Source organism: Taeniopygia guttata, chromosome 13 (assembly GCF_048771995.1).
Source record: "Taeniopygia guttata chromosome 13, bTaeGut7.mat, whole genome shotgun sequence".
NCBI classification, from domain to species: domain Eukaryota; kingdom Metazoa; phylum Chordata; class Aves; order Passeriformes; family Estrildidae; genus Taeniopygia; species Taeniopygia guttata.
The window spans coordinates 1,611,850-1,627,615 of NC_133038.1; the positions used below are offsets into that span (position 1 = coordinate 1,611,850).

General features: G+C 49.9%; 1 protein-coding gene and 1 long non-coding RNA gene across 2 annotated transcripts in view; one reads left to right on the forward strand and one right to left on the reverse strand.

Moving 5' to 3' along the window:
- Positions 1 to 544: 544 nt before the first annotated feature.
- On the reverse strand, positions 545 to 14,608 carry LOC121470668 (uncharacterized). The gene is made up of 2 exons (XR_012058168.1): positions 14,020 to 14,608; positions 545 to 1,321 (listed from the first exon to the last, which is right to left on the reverse strand). It is a non-coding gene; the product is annotated as an uncharacterized lncRNA (long non-coding RNA).
- A 19-nt stretch (positions 14,609 to 14,627) lies between these two features.
- The window catches only part of JADE2 (jade family PHD finger 2), a 68,860-nt gene continuing 67,721 nt past the window's right edge, over positions 14,628 to 15,766 (forward strand). Inside the window, 2 exon segments of the mRNA XM_030283968.4 lie at positions 14,628 to 14,720; positions 14,723 to 14,824. Of these exon segments, the coding sequence (XP_030139828.4) occupies positions 14,643 to 14,720; positions 14,723 to 14,824 (180 nt within the window). The 5' untranslated portion in view covers positions 14,628 to 14,642.

The window sequence follows — 15,766 nt, forward strand, 5'->3', positions numbered from 1 at the left end:
GCTAACTGCAGTGAAACTGAGCATTGAAGGCATTCACCTCTTTCAGTCTCCTGTCAGGTGGGTCAGGATGGTGCACAGTGACAGGAACATCTGAAATGGCTGCATTTGCCCAAATCCTGAGCTACAGGTGTGCAGCGAGGCAGACCTGTGCCTGTCAGCACAGAACTGTCTAAAAATTAACCACATTTGCACCTTCCCTATCTGTCAGCAGATAAGAGCGTTACCTCAGAGACAGGCAGGGGATATTGCTGATAGACTGAACCTGGGTGCTGGGTAACTCCTGACTTTGACCTTGGCCACTTATAGCACTGGAGCAAAATTCTGCATGCTTCTGTTTGCTTACATGGAGATAAGGATACTACCCTCTGGATTAAAAGTGTCATTAGAGGCACATTATGATTATAATTATTATTTTACAAGCTGAAAATAGTGCGCAGAAGCTGGCAGGGCTGCTGCTGAGGTTCTTCAAGGAGTGTGTGCCTTTGCAAAAGGCCGGAAGAAACTGTACAGGGGGATTTTCTCATACATAAGCTGAGGAAAAGGATTATCTGTGAAACAGCTAACAGTTTTTATTTACTGTGAAAATCTGAGTCTCACTCTCAATTTCCCATCAAGATAAAATGCAGGCATTTGGTTAAAATGGTAACTTAATGCTCCAGAGGTTTAATTACCACCACTCTATAATCAAAATCAACACAGAGTGCAAGCTGTAGCTCCCAACTACAACAAGAAATGCAGCTTCCCACAAAGCAGTCAATAAAAAGAAGATATATAACATGTGCTTGGATTTTGTGGTCCTTCCCACAGCTGAACTTGCAAATCTGCTATTGCTAATGGTTTTCTTTCAAACCCCAGGTTCTCTCTTAGCTTTTATCAAGCTCCAGAGCTCCTTATTTCTACATTTTAATTTTGTCTGTGTATAATATCTATATACAAGGTATTGAATTAAGGGAGTTTGCAGTGCTGGAAGCTAAATTTCAAATTTTTTTTTCTTGTACCAAAAGAAAGCCCTGAACTAATCTCAATAGTAGTTATTACTGAAACTTTATAAGGGCCTTTGTTGGAAAAAGTGTCATGAAAGCAGGGATGTCTTCTGGGCTGAGGCTGGTGTGATCCCTGGCATGGATGTCCACAGATCAAGTGATCCATCCTCCTCCATTGCAGTTCCTGGTGCTTTTCTTTAAGGACTTCTGGATCACAGGACCAGCTGCGGTCTTGCTTAGGACAGATTTTCCTCTGCAAGTTGAGATTTCTTTTCTCCAGTGCCTTCTCCCAGTGCATTTTCTGAATGGGGCCGTAGTTCTGAGCCAAGTGATGATCCCTGTGAAAATTGCACAAGCTCTGTATTTTGTCTGTTCCCTTGCAAGTCAAGTTTCTTGTGAGCAAAGCTTTTACCTGTCCTGCAGCCACGCCCCTGCCAGGCACCAGGGCAAAGGTGTCCAGCACGGGCACTGTTAACAAAGCAATCCCCTGCCAGGGGCTGAGCCCTGAATTTACATCCTGGGATGCTCCCAGATGCTGCAGTAGCAAGGACAGAAGTTGCTCTCCAAAAAAACTTTGCTATGGTGTCTGCCCTCTAGGCAAGGGTTAATTTTCCTCCTCGTCAGCCCCCCATAAAAAGCAGCACATTTTGTGACCTGCTCCTACCGACTTGTGGAAATAAGAGATACCCTATTAGCAATCCCTGTCCAAACACTGTTGGACTGGTTAGTGCCAGCACTTTCCATCCAGCACTAGTATTTGTTTTTCCATGCTCTTAATCTTAGAAATTGAATTGAGTCTGATAAAAGTGACTTCCTGAATATTGCATAACAGTTTACGTCTGTCAGGAGGGAAGACAAACAGACCTGACCTTGAACTCGGAAAGTTTCCTCCCAGCAGGTAAAAGCTTCCAAAAGTCTGAGCAGGGGATCCTTGTCTCCTCACTGTCCTGGGCCAGCAATGAGACTTCCCTGGCAGCCATTCTCTCCATAAAAAAAGCTCTGTAAAACACTTTGGATCCTCCTCTGGGACCTGAGAATCCCCTGGAAAGAGCTGCAGCAGGAAGGCAGCTTCATGTTCTTGCTCCGAAAAGGAGGCAGAGGAGAAATCCTGTCCATATCTGGCAGGGTTTAGCCTCCAGGGATTAATTAAAGGCTTTTTCAGTTTTTCTTTCAAACCTCACAACATTCATCCCCGCCTCACTGAATAGGGAAAAAGGAGAGGCATTTTCTCTGGTGAAGCACCAGCCTGTTTCAATTTTCAGTTTTACATTGCAGTAATATGCTTTTCCTAAGGGAATACCACAGGAAGGGCAAACTCTGGCTTCTCACCATTGGAGCATTACGTCATTAAAACGAGCTGGAAATCTGAGCAGCGGGCAAAACAAATTCCCTAAACTTAATAATTCCCCCTTCCCTTGGTGCTTCTGTCCCTCTTCCCTGTCCACAGGCAAGGCAGGTGGAGGTGTTGGCAGAGCCAGCATGGGAGGGCGAGCAGGGAACGAGGAGTGGCTGATGGTGCTACAGGGGCAGGGAGGTGTCCTGCACCTTCTGAGCTGCTGGCACTGCTGGGGTTGGGACTAACGGAGCTCTGGGGCAGCAAAATACTTTCTTCTTTGACTCAGACTTTTGGTGATGGCTGCAGCAGGGTGCCACCTGGATCTCAGGACTCCCTGTGAAACATCTGGGGACTTTTGCACAGTTTTCCCACTACCAGAATAGTGCAGGGCTTGGTAGACTCTGGGTTTTTGGGCAGCATCCTGAGGAAGCACCACAGCTCCCAGCTCAGCCCACTCTGAGTGCGTGCGTGGTGCCCAGCAGTTTTTGTTTTCTGACCCCATTACCTATTCTAGTTTGGCTTTCAGCTGCTTAAGCTTGATTATTTTAAACCCCTCTATCTGATTATCAGCAGCCCGGCCAGGCCAGCTAAGGGGATTCTGGGGGATCCCCGGCAGGGTTGCAGAAGGATAATTTGCCTCTCATTCATGCTTTTGAGGGCGTTGGACAGCTGAGGGGACAGGGGGAGAGTTACAGGGATATTCCAAATGAGAAGGCAGCTCCCCGTGCAGCCCCTGTGCCACAGCCTCAGGAATCTCAAACCTTGCTGCAGGATGCAGTACCTTACTGCCGTGGGCGTGGGGAAACGCGTCCTGGCAGGCACCCAGCACCCCCAGGAGATCCCAGTGGTGGGCACCACGGCACACACCAGCCCACACTGGCACGGCAGGATGCTTCTGGAAGCAGAGCAGCCCAGGGACACACTGGCATGGCAGGGTGCAGCAGATTGGTACCCAACCCCGGCATCCCTGGGCAACCTTTCCAGAGCTGCCTTGCTCTTGCTTTTCAGTTTTCTATTGTTGTCCTAGAGCTGTTTTCCTCCTCCTCCCCCAGCAGGATGAAGAAGCCTCCAGCTGGCCTAGGAGGCTTATCAGCTCTGTCTGGCTGGGTGTTAACAGTTTATTTGCATAAGTACCTGTCCCCCGTCATATGCCGCTTGCCTTTGTGACTCACTGTAGCTGTTTATTTTTCCTCCAGCAGCCAGGCTTGCGGCTGCTGCTCCCTGAGGTATGCCAGGGCAGATGCCACCACCCCAGGGCACTGTGGGGTGTCTGGCACGCTTGGGGCAGGAGCTCACCCTCCCCTCCTGCCCTGCGGGACAGCTTGGAAATTAAATGTGTAACTGCTCAGGTCCTGATTTCTCCTGGCTGTCAAGATAAACTGAACCCCCTCCCCCGTTTCGCACCTCAGCAGCTGTCCCTGGCTGGGGAGAGCAAGGTTTCACCTGGGACCACAGCCCCAGCTCCTGCTGCAGGGAAGGGTGATGGGTAGCTGCCTCCTCCCTGCTGATAGCACTCAGAGAGTCACAGAATGCCCTGAATTGGAGGGGAGCCACACAGACTATCGAGTCCAGTTCCTGAACCTGCACAGGACAATCCCAGAAATCCCACCATGTGCCTGAGGGTGTCATCCTAAGGGAATCTGGACATTGTCCAAATGCTGCTGGAGCTCTGTCAGGCTTGGTGCTGTGACCATTCCCTGGGGAGCCTGCTCCTGTTCACAACCACCCCCTGGGGGAAGAACCTTTTCCTGATATCTTTACTTTAAAGAGCTGAGACCCTTAAAGCATTTTCTGGTCTCAGCTCCAAAGGCAGAGGCAGTGTAACCTGCCACAAACTCTTGAGGCTGTGCAAAAGCAAGCATTGTACAGCTCTGCTCCACGTGCTGGTCGTGACCGCGGAGTCACCTCCTCAGCCAGGAGCCAAGCGATCTTGTTTCTGCTCATTAGCTCTGAAAGGTTTTTCCATCCATAATAAGAAAGTCATTAATGTTAAACTTCCACTGCCAGGTAGGATTGATTTGAAGATTACAACCACTGTAAAGGGGGGATGCATTGCATATACAATGTGTTAAAGTCCTGGCATGCAGGAATTGTTGCTTCGATGGTTGCCTGTCATCTGTGGAGCTCACCAAAGCTCATCCATGGAGCTCAGACAGATGTCTGGAAAGGGTAGCAAGGAGTGGCTACTTTCAAAGGGAAAAGGTAAATTCAAATTAGTAGCATCCTCTGCAGAAGGGCTGTGATCCTGTCCCAGGAGACAATAGAATTGGTGACCTAACATGTCTCCACGCTCTTGTTGCTCTGACATTTTATTAATATGGTGCATAGCCTAGAGATCCTCAGTGTTCACAGGTGGAAAATGGTCAGTGTGGGACTCTCTCTCAAAGGAGCTACCAAAAGTGACTTATCTTCTCCTGAATGTGGCCCAGAAACCTGTGTGCTGTTGTGTGGTGTGTTCTGCTGATGTGCTCTGCCTCCCCTCCATGGCTGATGTGTCAGTAAATCAGCTGTCCGTCCATCCAGCCACTTCTTGTATGTAAAAGTTATTTTAGATATATATCATTCATCATATAAAATGCTTTTGGCAATGAGCCGTACAGGTGTGCATTGCTCCTCTGAGTGGGAGATAGATGGATGGATGAATGGATGGATGGATGGAGGAACTTGGTGAGAAGAAAGAGGGATTTGGCTCAGCTCTGACTGTGTGATATTACAGGGCAGACCAAAGTGTGTGAGAAAGAAGTGAGCATGGAAAGGCAGATAAACAGTAATTTGCTACGAGTATGATCACTGAAGAGGATCAGTGGATTTGGTTTGTCCAAAGAAAAATGCAGAGAGAGAAAACAGAGAGAGAAAGAAGCAACCAATACACAATGTGAGCCATTCAAAAAGTGGTTAAAGGAGCAGAACCACAGAAAGATAAATTCATGAAGCCAGGAGAGTGCTGCAGGAACCTCATTATAAATATCATGTTAAGTTGTAGATCAAGAAATCCGCGACTTTCCATCTTTATCTCTTGTCCTTAAATGCATTATTAGCTGACTTGTCCTTCTGGCTACTCTCAGGTCTTTCTGAGATGTAGTTTCCCATTCCATGTGCTTCCCTCATCCAGGCTGGGTTTGCTGCATGGGAACACTGATGGAGTGTCCATGTCAGCCCCCCTATGGTTAAAACCAACCCTGTAAGCAAACCTTCATAATTTAATTTATGACTTTTGGATGAGATAATGGTTTTCCACTTTGAAAAGAAAGCTTGCTACTTCAACATTTATTTTCTATAAATGCCATGGCATTTATATTGCAACAGACTATTCAGTGACATTATCTGATAAATATCGTGTTATACAGCTGCAATTTACAATGCATATATTTTTAACGGTGCTTCTAAGCTAAATTAAATGCTTCTAAAATATGGTACTTAAGGAAAACAAATGTCTGTTCTAGCAATTTTGTTTTTCAGGGTGCACTATTTTTTTAAAACCAGATACTATCTTCATCCTGTCAGGCAGTAAATTATGCACTTGCACTTTCATAAACTCTCCCCTTGGGAACTTAGTCAATGAAATGGAAATGTCTTTTTCACACCCTCCAACTCCAGAGAAATACAGGGAAATAGCCAACTTGGTTATAAACGGAATGTCTAGAGGGAATCCATATAAAATGTGGATTAATGCAGTCCTGATGCATGTATTGTTTAGCATATGTACCATTCACTCAAATGGTGCATTGAGTTGTGACTGGGATCATTAATGTTTCCCTTCTTTTTTCTGAACTGGGAGAGTAATTGCACGTTCTGTGGTGGGATCTGCAGGTCCAAAGACACTCACTGGCATTGGACTGTGAACCTCCCTCCCAAGCCAGGAGACCTGCAGGAGGAGGAAAGCTCTGCTGGCCTGCTCAAGGCATAAAGCAGGACAGCACGTACACCTCGGCTGGTCTTTCCTGTGCTGTGGGGTGGGACTGGGCAGAACAAGGGTTTGCAGTGGCGTATCCTGCCCGTGGGATAGCCTCTCACGGGGGAGAGCAGAGCTACTGAGGCAGCTGAATTCGATGTTCCTTGTAGGTCCCTTCCAACTGAATTATTTAAATCTACTTCTATTTTCACCATCCATCACCCAGAACCACAGAGTTTTGCCTGTAGCAGTCGAATGTCTTCATACACAGCCCTGTGTGGTCCAAGGAGTTGTGCTATCCCCCACCACATCATGTGTGGAAAGTGTGAAAAGGCAGCAAAGGAAAGGAAGCCAGGAAGGGATTTGCAGGGGAGTCTGCTGAGATGCCCAAAGACCCCTCAGAAGCAGGAGGAAGAACTACAGTATCTCTCCTGTCCCAGGAAGGGCACTGAAGCTGTTCACCTGATTACTGATGGTCCTCATTTTCCCCAATCTACCTTTAAGAGCCCTCTAAAAGCCCCAACTCTTCCACTCTGGGGAATGCATTAAATGTGAGATGTATTAAATGCATTTGGCAATGGCAGCAAACTTAGAGAAAACAGGAAAATCAACAGCAACAACAACAAAAAAGGAATCTTGAAATTTGGCAGAAAAAATTGCAGTGCAAACCCCACAAGAACGTGAGTATCTTTGCACAAAGCCACTTATGGATGCATTCCTTAAAGGTAATCCCTTCAGACAGTATGAGGCTGCCATTTCTTTGAAAGATATTAAAGCAGCTGTTGCTAGAACACAGAGAATTACTGAGCTATCTGTCAAGGGATGGACATTTGTAATGCTATATCTTTTTTTTTTTTTTTTTTTTTTTAATTTACAGTTTATTTTGATACCAAATTTCCAGCTAGTGAAGGTAATTGAGACTGCAAACAAAATCTCACTATCCACTGATCTGCCAAATCAAATTTTTTCTCCTGTAAGTAGAGTGTTTTTCCTTAGCTTCAGAGAGGAGAAGAATTATGCAGAATGAATGAGAAAGAAAAGGGGTTAGTTTAGAAAGGGATTAGTTTATATAATGACCATAGCAGCCATCTCTCTGTTGATCTGTCGTAGTTCATTCTCGAAGATGCGAATTATTAGCACTGTCATTTAGAACAGAGCTTGTTCATTTTCCTTCTGCTGCATCTGCTTACCACTCTCCAAATTAACACATATTTTAATAAAAACTAAATATCCCGACTATAGCTGGGATACTGGATGACCCCAGCTGGGATATGGATGCAGCAAGATTCTTATCATCTTTGTGCTGCCCTCCTGGAATGACTCTGCACTGTCCTGGTCCTCAAAAGGAATTAGAGTAGCCATGAGGCTATTTTGATGACTTTTGGCTACCAGAGGCCTCAAAAGAGGGCACCCAAGGCAGTAAGTCAGTACCTGTGTGTCTCCTGTGCTGTTTCAAGTTGTGTGGTGTTTCTGAGGGGTCTCTAGGGACTCTCTGCCACTGCAGCAGCTCCCTGCTCCGTGATGTCCTCCCACACCCAGCACCGGGGCTGGAATGGGCTAAGGGAGCTGAGCTTCCCTCGTGGCTTTTTCCCTAGCTAATGTCAGAAAACAGAATAGTTCTAAAGATCTTCAAAATGACACTGGATTTTTGTTCTCTTTGGTGACTACTTGCACTCCCATGGACCAGTCCTATCCATCTGGTTCTCCTGTACTATGGTAATCAAATTTGATGCCAACATGGCAACTGGGCTTTCCTCCTTCTCTCTTCTGTCTGCACTGAGATTTTCACTGGTCCCAACACTTACTGAGAGGTTTCTTTTCAATCAAAGTGTTGAAGAGTAACTATTTCATATGCTTGCTCTCCTGAAGTTGCTTTAACACTTTTGTAGCTTTAAGGTGAGCCAATTCACCCCTAAAATTCAGGTATTCACCCCTAAAATTCAGGTATTCACATACCTAATTGCTTCAAGCAGGATGCTCCTCCAAGGTGGGAAAGCAGCCCTGAAGTGACAGCTCTCCAGCATTTTGGGGGACTCAGGGTAAGGGCTGGGATTCAACTCTGCAGAACTCATATAAAACTCACAGAAACTCTGTCCTTGACTTCAAAACATCTGTTAATTCTACTTGTGTGCTCATCACCGAAAGGCTGCCTATATCTTTCCTTCCAGGTTTGCAAAAATAAGCATTGGTGAATGAAGATGAAAGAGAAATGTTGCTGGTTTCTTCCCTGGAGATCGTATTTCTTACTTGTTGCATAACTGCTTATTTTAGCATCAATCAGCCAAGCCTTTGTTGTGCAGACAATTCTGTCCTTTTAAAGGATTTGTGCAGTATTGTTTCTTCCAAAATGCTTTTTTTTTGTTGTTTTTATTATTAGATTTATTTCCTCTCTTGGCAAATGCCAACTGACAACACCCTGCAACACCCTGTCAGAGCTCTTCATAAGTGTTACATAAATGTCATACTATGTAAACTGAGTGTTGGATACAACATATACATGACCTTTCTGGAGAACCATCCATCAGATGCTGTTCTCCGTGTGTGTCACGTTTATGCATTTGTACACAAGCTGTGTTTAAGTGTGCATATATGGTAGCCAAAAATCTCTTAAGAGGAGTACTTAAAAAGCAGAAATGTCCAAACTCTTGTCAGTGCAACTTCATCTACACCCTTTTGTCGAAGCAGAACAAGACTTCAATTGCGTGTCCAGATACTCTTTTCCTTCTGTGTGTGCAGTGAGATGGTCAGTGAGGGGCTCAGCAATGCCTATTGTTCAGCCCATGAGCCTAGGCAGAGCACATTATTCAGCACATTATTCACATGTCTGACCACTTATGGATTTCACAGCAATAGAAAATCCAGCTCCAATATTTCCCCGTGCAGTTTTCAAAGCAGACCAAGGTGCTCATGTTCTGGATGGTGAAAATGTAGTGAGGTTGTAACCAGGCATGCTGTGGATCTGCCGTGCCGTGACCTTCATTAGAGGTGTACTCCAGAAATCCTGGAGAAATGGCCCAGAGGGTGGTAAGGCTGTAGCATGCTGTGCAGGACCAGAGCAGGGACCTGCAGGTTCCTCAAAAGACAGAATTATTAATTTCCTCACGGCTTTTTCAACAGCACTTTCCACTATACTGCCTCAGTGCTTCAGCACCTTCATTAATCCTCCCCAAACACTCATTCTGAAGATGGGTCAGAGTGACACATGGATGGATTAAGGTCAGTTTTGACTAATTCAGGGTACTCCATCTGAAAAGCATAACGTCTGCGTTTTCGGAGCATTTAACATGATACAGCACTTCATACGTGCAAGCACAGCACCCACTGCTTCCAGCTGCACAAAGATGGATGTCAGCAATTCAGGCTAAAGGCTTCCAGCCACGCACCACAGTGCGGGCAATACAGCCATCAGCAGCCAAAAGTTTGGGTTAATGACTTGTAGTGTAACATAGCCTGTGGCAAGGGCACGGAAAGAATCTGAGTCTTTGGAGAGTTTTATCCTTCTGTCACAGTCTACCTGTGTCTTGCAGCCCTTGCATCGCTCCTTGGGCAGTCTTTGGTTATGCAGGTAAGATGAGAACCTGGCCAAAATTTGTTTCCTTTTTTGACTTACAGAGCAGATCCGTGCTGTGCAGGTGGCACAGAGAAATCAGATTGTGGCACTGTAACTAAGAGCTGCATTAGAGTAAGCACGCACAAGAAAATCTCCAGAAATTGGTACGGAATGCCTCACTTTGGACATTTTTCATGTCCAGACCAGGTAACACAGTCACCTTCACAATATCCCTTAAGGCAGACTGTGCTGTAGATGAGGTGGGATCTGTAGGTGAAGTCCTGCCAGGATCTTAACGACAGGGGCTGTGATCATGAATCCCATTGCTCTTGTAATCCAAGGAAACACTTTTTAGTCAGTAGCTGATGTTCCTGTTCCCTGGGGGGCTGCTGAGAGGGCTCTGAGCACCTGAAGCAGCAGGTGCCCTAAGAGCAGCATTTTGAGATATTTCAGCTGCCAGAACTGGTCATGTTTACTGCTACGTAGTGAACTGCTCTTCAAAACCCAGTAACATGACTAATTTGGGTGGATTTATCTAAAGAACCATAAAAGGCTGCTTCGTGCCAAATTTCAAGACCCTGTTTTCAGTGTTAGTCCTAAGAACCACAGAAAGCTCAAGAATTACCAAAGCGATGCTCTTATCCTACTCTGCTGTCATCCTTGGAAGTGGGAAAGGACTTGGAACGTTTGGAAAATATCCAGCCCAGGCTGCCAAGGCAGAAAGTTACAGTCGAATTCGTTCAAGTTTGGTAATTTATAAGAAGCCACAACAGGGATGTAAGTTGGGGAGCATCTGGCTATTGTAGCTCTGGTTCCTAATGGTTTATAATTGGTAATTCGCAGGTTAATTCGCTGACCAGCTTAATGAATCGAAAGGGATGATGGCAGATTGTCATTGAAAGACAGTCTTTAACTTGAATTTTAATCTTCTGCAGCAATGGATTTAAACAGTGCAAACCAACTTCTGTAGGGCCCCTGGGAGTTGGGGTAGATATATGCTGTACATCCAATTATTATTATTATGATTTTAATTTAAGAAGCCGTTTCTATCCCGAAAGCACTGCTGTCATTGTTTTTAATCCTAAGGAAAACAGCTGGCAACAGGCAGCCCTGAACCACCCAGAGCCCGAAACACTCGTTTGGGGAGGGTCACTCCGTGCGGAGTTGCGCGGCAGCCGCGCCGCTCCGCATCTCTCCGCACCTCTCCGCGGAAACTCTGGGAAGTTTTTTTTGGGGGAACACACACATACAGACACACGCACGGGTCGGGTGGGCTCTCCTGTTGCGGTCGCATCCCCAGCCCCGCCGTTCCTCGCCCCTCCGGACCGGCCGCGGTGCCGGCGCGGAGGCTCCGCGTCCCCCCCGGCCCCCCCGCGGTTCCCACGCCCCGCGGCCGCGGAACTTCGCTGCGCGGGTGCGGGGGGGAGGGAGCAGCTCCGCACCGCGGCCCCCGCCCGCCCCGCGATGGGCAAGAGCCGTCTTTTTGACGCAGGAGAAATGGCAAATTTTAAGTACGTCATTAATATGGCGCCAAAACCCTTTTTTTTTTTTTTTTTTTTCCTTAAGTATAAGCTTATTTTTTTTATTATTTATTTATTTTTTTAAGCTCGGCGAAGCCGCCCCGTGTACGCGTGTGCACGGCGCGGAGAGGGGGAGCGGGCGGGGTGGGGGGGGCGGAGAGCGTGAGTGTGTGCGAGTGTGAGTGCGTGTGCAGGGCCGGGCTGCGGGGCGCCGGGGCTGCGGGCAGCGGCGCTGGGGCTCCGGGCAGCGCCATGGGGCCCCGGCGGCCGGCGGGGGGGTGACGCGGGGCGGGCGGCGGCGGCGGCGGCGCGGCCCGCGATGGGACCCGCGCTGCCCGCACCTGGCCCTGCCGCGGCGCCCGCCGAGGGGAAAAGGCGAAGAAATTGAAGAATTTGGGGCGGCCGAGGCGGGGTGGGGGGGGGGGGGGGGGGTGGGGGGGGTGGAAGCACCGCCACCATTATCCGTCCCCGCTCCGAAAGTCGCTTCCCCGCCTCCCTGCCGGAGCCGGAGCCCGGGCGGCGGCGGGGCGCGGAGCGCCGGAGGAAGTGCGGGGTGAAAAAGAAAGAGAAACAGGCGGGCAGGGCTCGCCCGGCCGCGGCGGAGCGGCCATCTCGGCTGGGAGCGGGACCGCATCCATGGAGTTACCGGGCGGGCTCTCCTAAGGAGGGCCCGGGCGGCGCGGCCCTGGCAATGACACCGGATTGAGCCGCCGAGGGGGCTCTCCCGGCCGGGGACTGCGGGAGCATCCCCCGCCCCCGCCTCCTCCCGCCTGTCACCCCAGAGACCGGCGCAACTCCGAGCGGACACTCCTGGCCAAGGTAAAGGCTCGGCGGGGTGGCGGCGGGAGCGGGCTGGGTTTGCAGCGGATGGTTATTTTGCAGCTCCCCCTGCTTTTGCTGTACATACGTCTTTTTTTATTTATTTTTTTTCCCCTCCCTCCCCCGGCTGCCGGGCGGGGGATGTGCAGCATTCCCGGGGCGGATGGCGCACGGTGGTCACTCTGCTTTGGAAGTGCGGGAGGGAGGCGGCGGGGACGTAAACAAGAACTTTTCGAGGCTCGGTTCGCCGCTTCGCCCCTTTATTCCCCGAATTAATGACTGCGGCAGCGGCCCCGCGCCCTGCCCTGCCCGCCGGGAGCGGAGGGGACGCCCCGCGGCGCTCGGGCGGGCGGCGGGGGCTCGGCGGGCGGCGGCGCGGGGCCGGGCAGCGCGCTCGGCGGCGGAGGGGCCGCGGGCGCGGAGCGCTGCGCGGGGCCGGGATGGCGGTGCCCGGGGGCGTGGCGGCTGCCGGCTCCCGCCTGCCCTCCCCTTCCTCCCCCCTTCCCTCCCCACCGCGGGGCTTTCCCCGCCGCCTTCCCCCGCCGCCGCGTCCCGGGGCTGCCGAGCCCGGAGGCACCGCCGCTCCCCCCGCGGCATCACCCGCGCTCGGAAACATCCCGCGTCCCCCCGCGCCGCTGTCCCCCCGGGCCGCCCCTCCTTCTCTCCCCGGCCACCTGCCCCCTCCCCAGGCTCTCCCCTGCATCCTTCGGGGAAGCCGGCGGCGCCCCCGCCGCGCTCCTGCCCCTTCCCCACCTGCCGAGCCGCTCCCCGCTCGGGATGCGGCGCTGGGAGCGCCCCCCGGCTGCCCCGCGCCCGGGGTGGGAGCAGCGAGCTGCAAGTTGGGAAGCGCTGTAAAGGCGGGAGGCTGCTGGATTGTCAGCCTCGATCGCGGTTAGGGGAAAATAAAATTCTCTCTCTCCATACCTATGCATTTCGAGCGCTTTTCGAGTGGGAAGAGAAGGATGGCATGGCATTTACAGGGAGAATTTTCAGTGCCTTTCTCAGCCCCCACAGTGAAAATTGTTTTGAAGGGCTGAAGCCAGGATCCTCCGACCGACCGCTTGGACAGTTCCAAGAGGAGGTTTTGCTTGGGGAAAAAAAACCCCAATTATCTGATCTCAGCCTTCTCCTCGGGGGTAAGGAGCCCAGCTTTTAGGAATGGTGTTTGACCTTTAAGCATTTATTGGCTACTGGGGTTAAAATAAGCTTGAGATAGGAGTAAAAATAGCTTGCAGAAAGGTTAAATCGAAGGTTAAATTTGTTTTTCTTAAGAAAATTGAGCAGATGTTCAAAAATGTAGGCTTGGAGCAAAGGATAAAGGGTACATGTTAGGGGGTCTGTAGGCAAGGAGATGCAATTCCTTTAAAGTATTAATGGCTGCCGATAGTGTTTGACACCCAAGTTCTGAAAGTTGGTGGGTGGGTGGTCCTTCAGACCAGGTCTAGTTTTTACCTTTCTGTGGGTTTTCATCTTTCACAAAGATTGAAGTGTCAGTAGCTCCTGTTGATTTCCTCTGAGTTTTTGATACTCAAGAGACCTGCAGGATGGGGCAGCCGGCTGTGGGCGTGGAGCTGTGCCTGGTGTCCCTTCTCATGCCCTGTGTCCCTGCCTGCACCTTCCCCCAGGAAGGCAGGGGTGGCCCCAGTGCCCTCAGTAACCTTTCTGATTACCTGTGCTCTGTCTGGGCTCGCTAAAGAAAAAGTAGATAATTATAAGGTAACGAGTTAGAAGAGACAAGTAAAGTTATAAATGTGAGTAGTCAAGAAAAAAAAAGCCCCTTGTAGGTGTGGAGAAAGGCAAAGCACAGGAAGTAAGAGAGGGCTTGTTTTGTTTTAAATTGTAATGAGATTAAATTTTGCCCCGGGGAGCCAAGACAGCAGCGTTGGTATGGAGGAGAGGAGGGATGGCTTGCTCCTTACCTGGGCACCTGAGCTTTTGCTGGAAAGCTGGGGCTGGCAGCAGCCTGTAGAGGAGGCGAGGGACAGACGAGCCCCGGCAGGCAGGGGCAGGCTCCTGCTGCCCAAAAAATGGTTGTTCTAGGTACCAGGATCCTCCTCTTTTGCATTTACGCTTTGCAGGGTTACCAGCGAGGTCAGGAAAAGCTTCTCCCAGATGTAGGGGCTGAGCACCACGATTTGCTGTGGGTCTTCTTGGCCCAGCTGCTGTGCATCCTTTGGTCCAAAAGTTTGTCCTGTTACTATGAAACTGGGGCTGTGCCAATTTGGGGGATGCTGCCGCTCTCTCAGAGCCTCCTGTAGCAGCACTTGGCTCCAAAATTTGTTCTTGGGAAAAGGAAATAGGACGAGGACAGCCCTCCCACGGTGTACTGACGGGGATGTTCAGCCCTCCACCCTTTTTATTACACTTTCTAACAAGTGGCTGGTGTTCCTAGACAGAGGGAAGAGCAGCTGGAGGCCGAGGGGAGCGCCGGGAGCAGCCCCCGGCTCGGTGGCGGCGGCGGGCGCAGGTGCGGGAGCGGCTCCGGGACGGGGTCCCCGGCGGGGTCGGTGGCCGGAGCCGTGTGCGTGCCGCTGGGGGCACTATGTTCTGTTTGTGTTCCTATTTCTGGGCTGGAAGAACAAACAGGGAAGTGGTTTTTCTGCAGTCTCATTGCAGCTCACAAACAGAGCACATCATTCAGCCGGTGTTGCTCACAGCGTCAGAGGTGACGGCGCGGGGACCGAGCGCGGCGCATCCCTCAACCTGCGGGGAGGCTGGGAAGAGGTGATGACCAAATACTTATCTTTTTTTTTTTTTTTTTTTTTGCTGCAACTTATGCAGGTTTCTGATGCCTGTTCCCTGTGGAAATGAGGAGCACAGGCATGTATGAATTTCTCTGTTTGCTTGCCACAGTTCAGAATGGTTCGTTCTTGGAAGCAGTGGAAACAGCCTCTGCACAGGGTGCTGGGATGCCACTAAAAATCTCCATATCGCACGTGGAGTTGATGTGCAGAAGAGTTTGCAGGGAGCTGGGAAACATCAGGGGGTTCTCCAGAGCACAGGGCTGGCGGAGGAGGGGTCTGCAGAGAAAGATTTCTGTGCTAGCTGAAGGCTGGATGAGACATTTCGGTTCAGTGTGGATGGGAGCGGGTGCCTGTCCCTGGCAGTGTGCCCTGTTGAGCTCAGGATCTGGGCACAGGCATCTCTGTGTGCCAGCAGTAGTTGCCTTCACCTATCCCTGGTTGCATGGACTGGGCAAAATTGCATTCCCAAGAGATCCTCTCCAACCTTCCCCTGCTGTGAGGCAGGACCAGCCAGCCTCAGGCCATCATCTCCATTTTAACACCAATGGTGGTGCTAATTTGTCCAAGGACATAGATTTACATTTGTTTAGGCTGATGAAGGGCCATCATCTTCTATCTGCCTTCCTCAGCTTTGAACAAAGGCAATGCTAAACATGTGTTGGTTTGCAAGCAGTTCAGTTTTTGGTTTCCAGGCATTAGCCAGGGCTATGCCTGTGGATTTGAGTTGCAGACACTTCAGGGGGATGTTCATTTGTTTATAAAAGAAACCCACATCTGTTTCTGTTTGAATTTTTTAAGCAAGCCTACACAGAAACCTTTCACTTGGTTTCTGGCTCTGTAAAAACTAGATTTTGGGCCAAGTTTGACCTAACAGTGACCTTTTCAAAGTATTACAAATTTTTTTGGTATTTGTTTATGACTT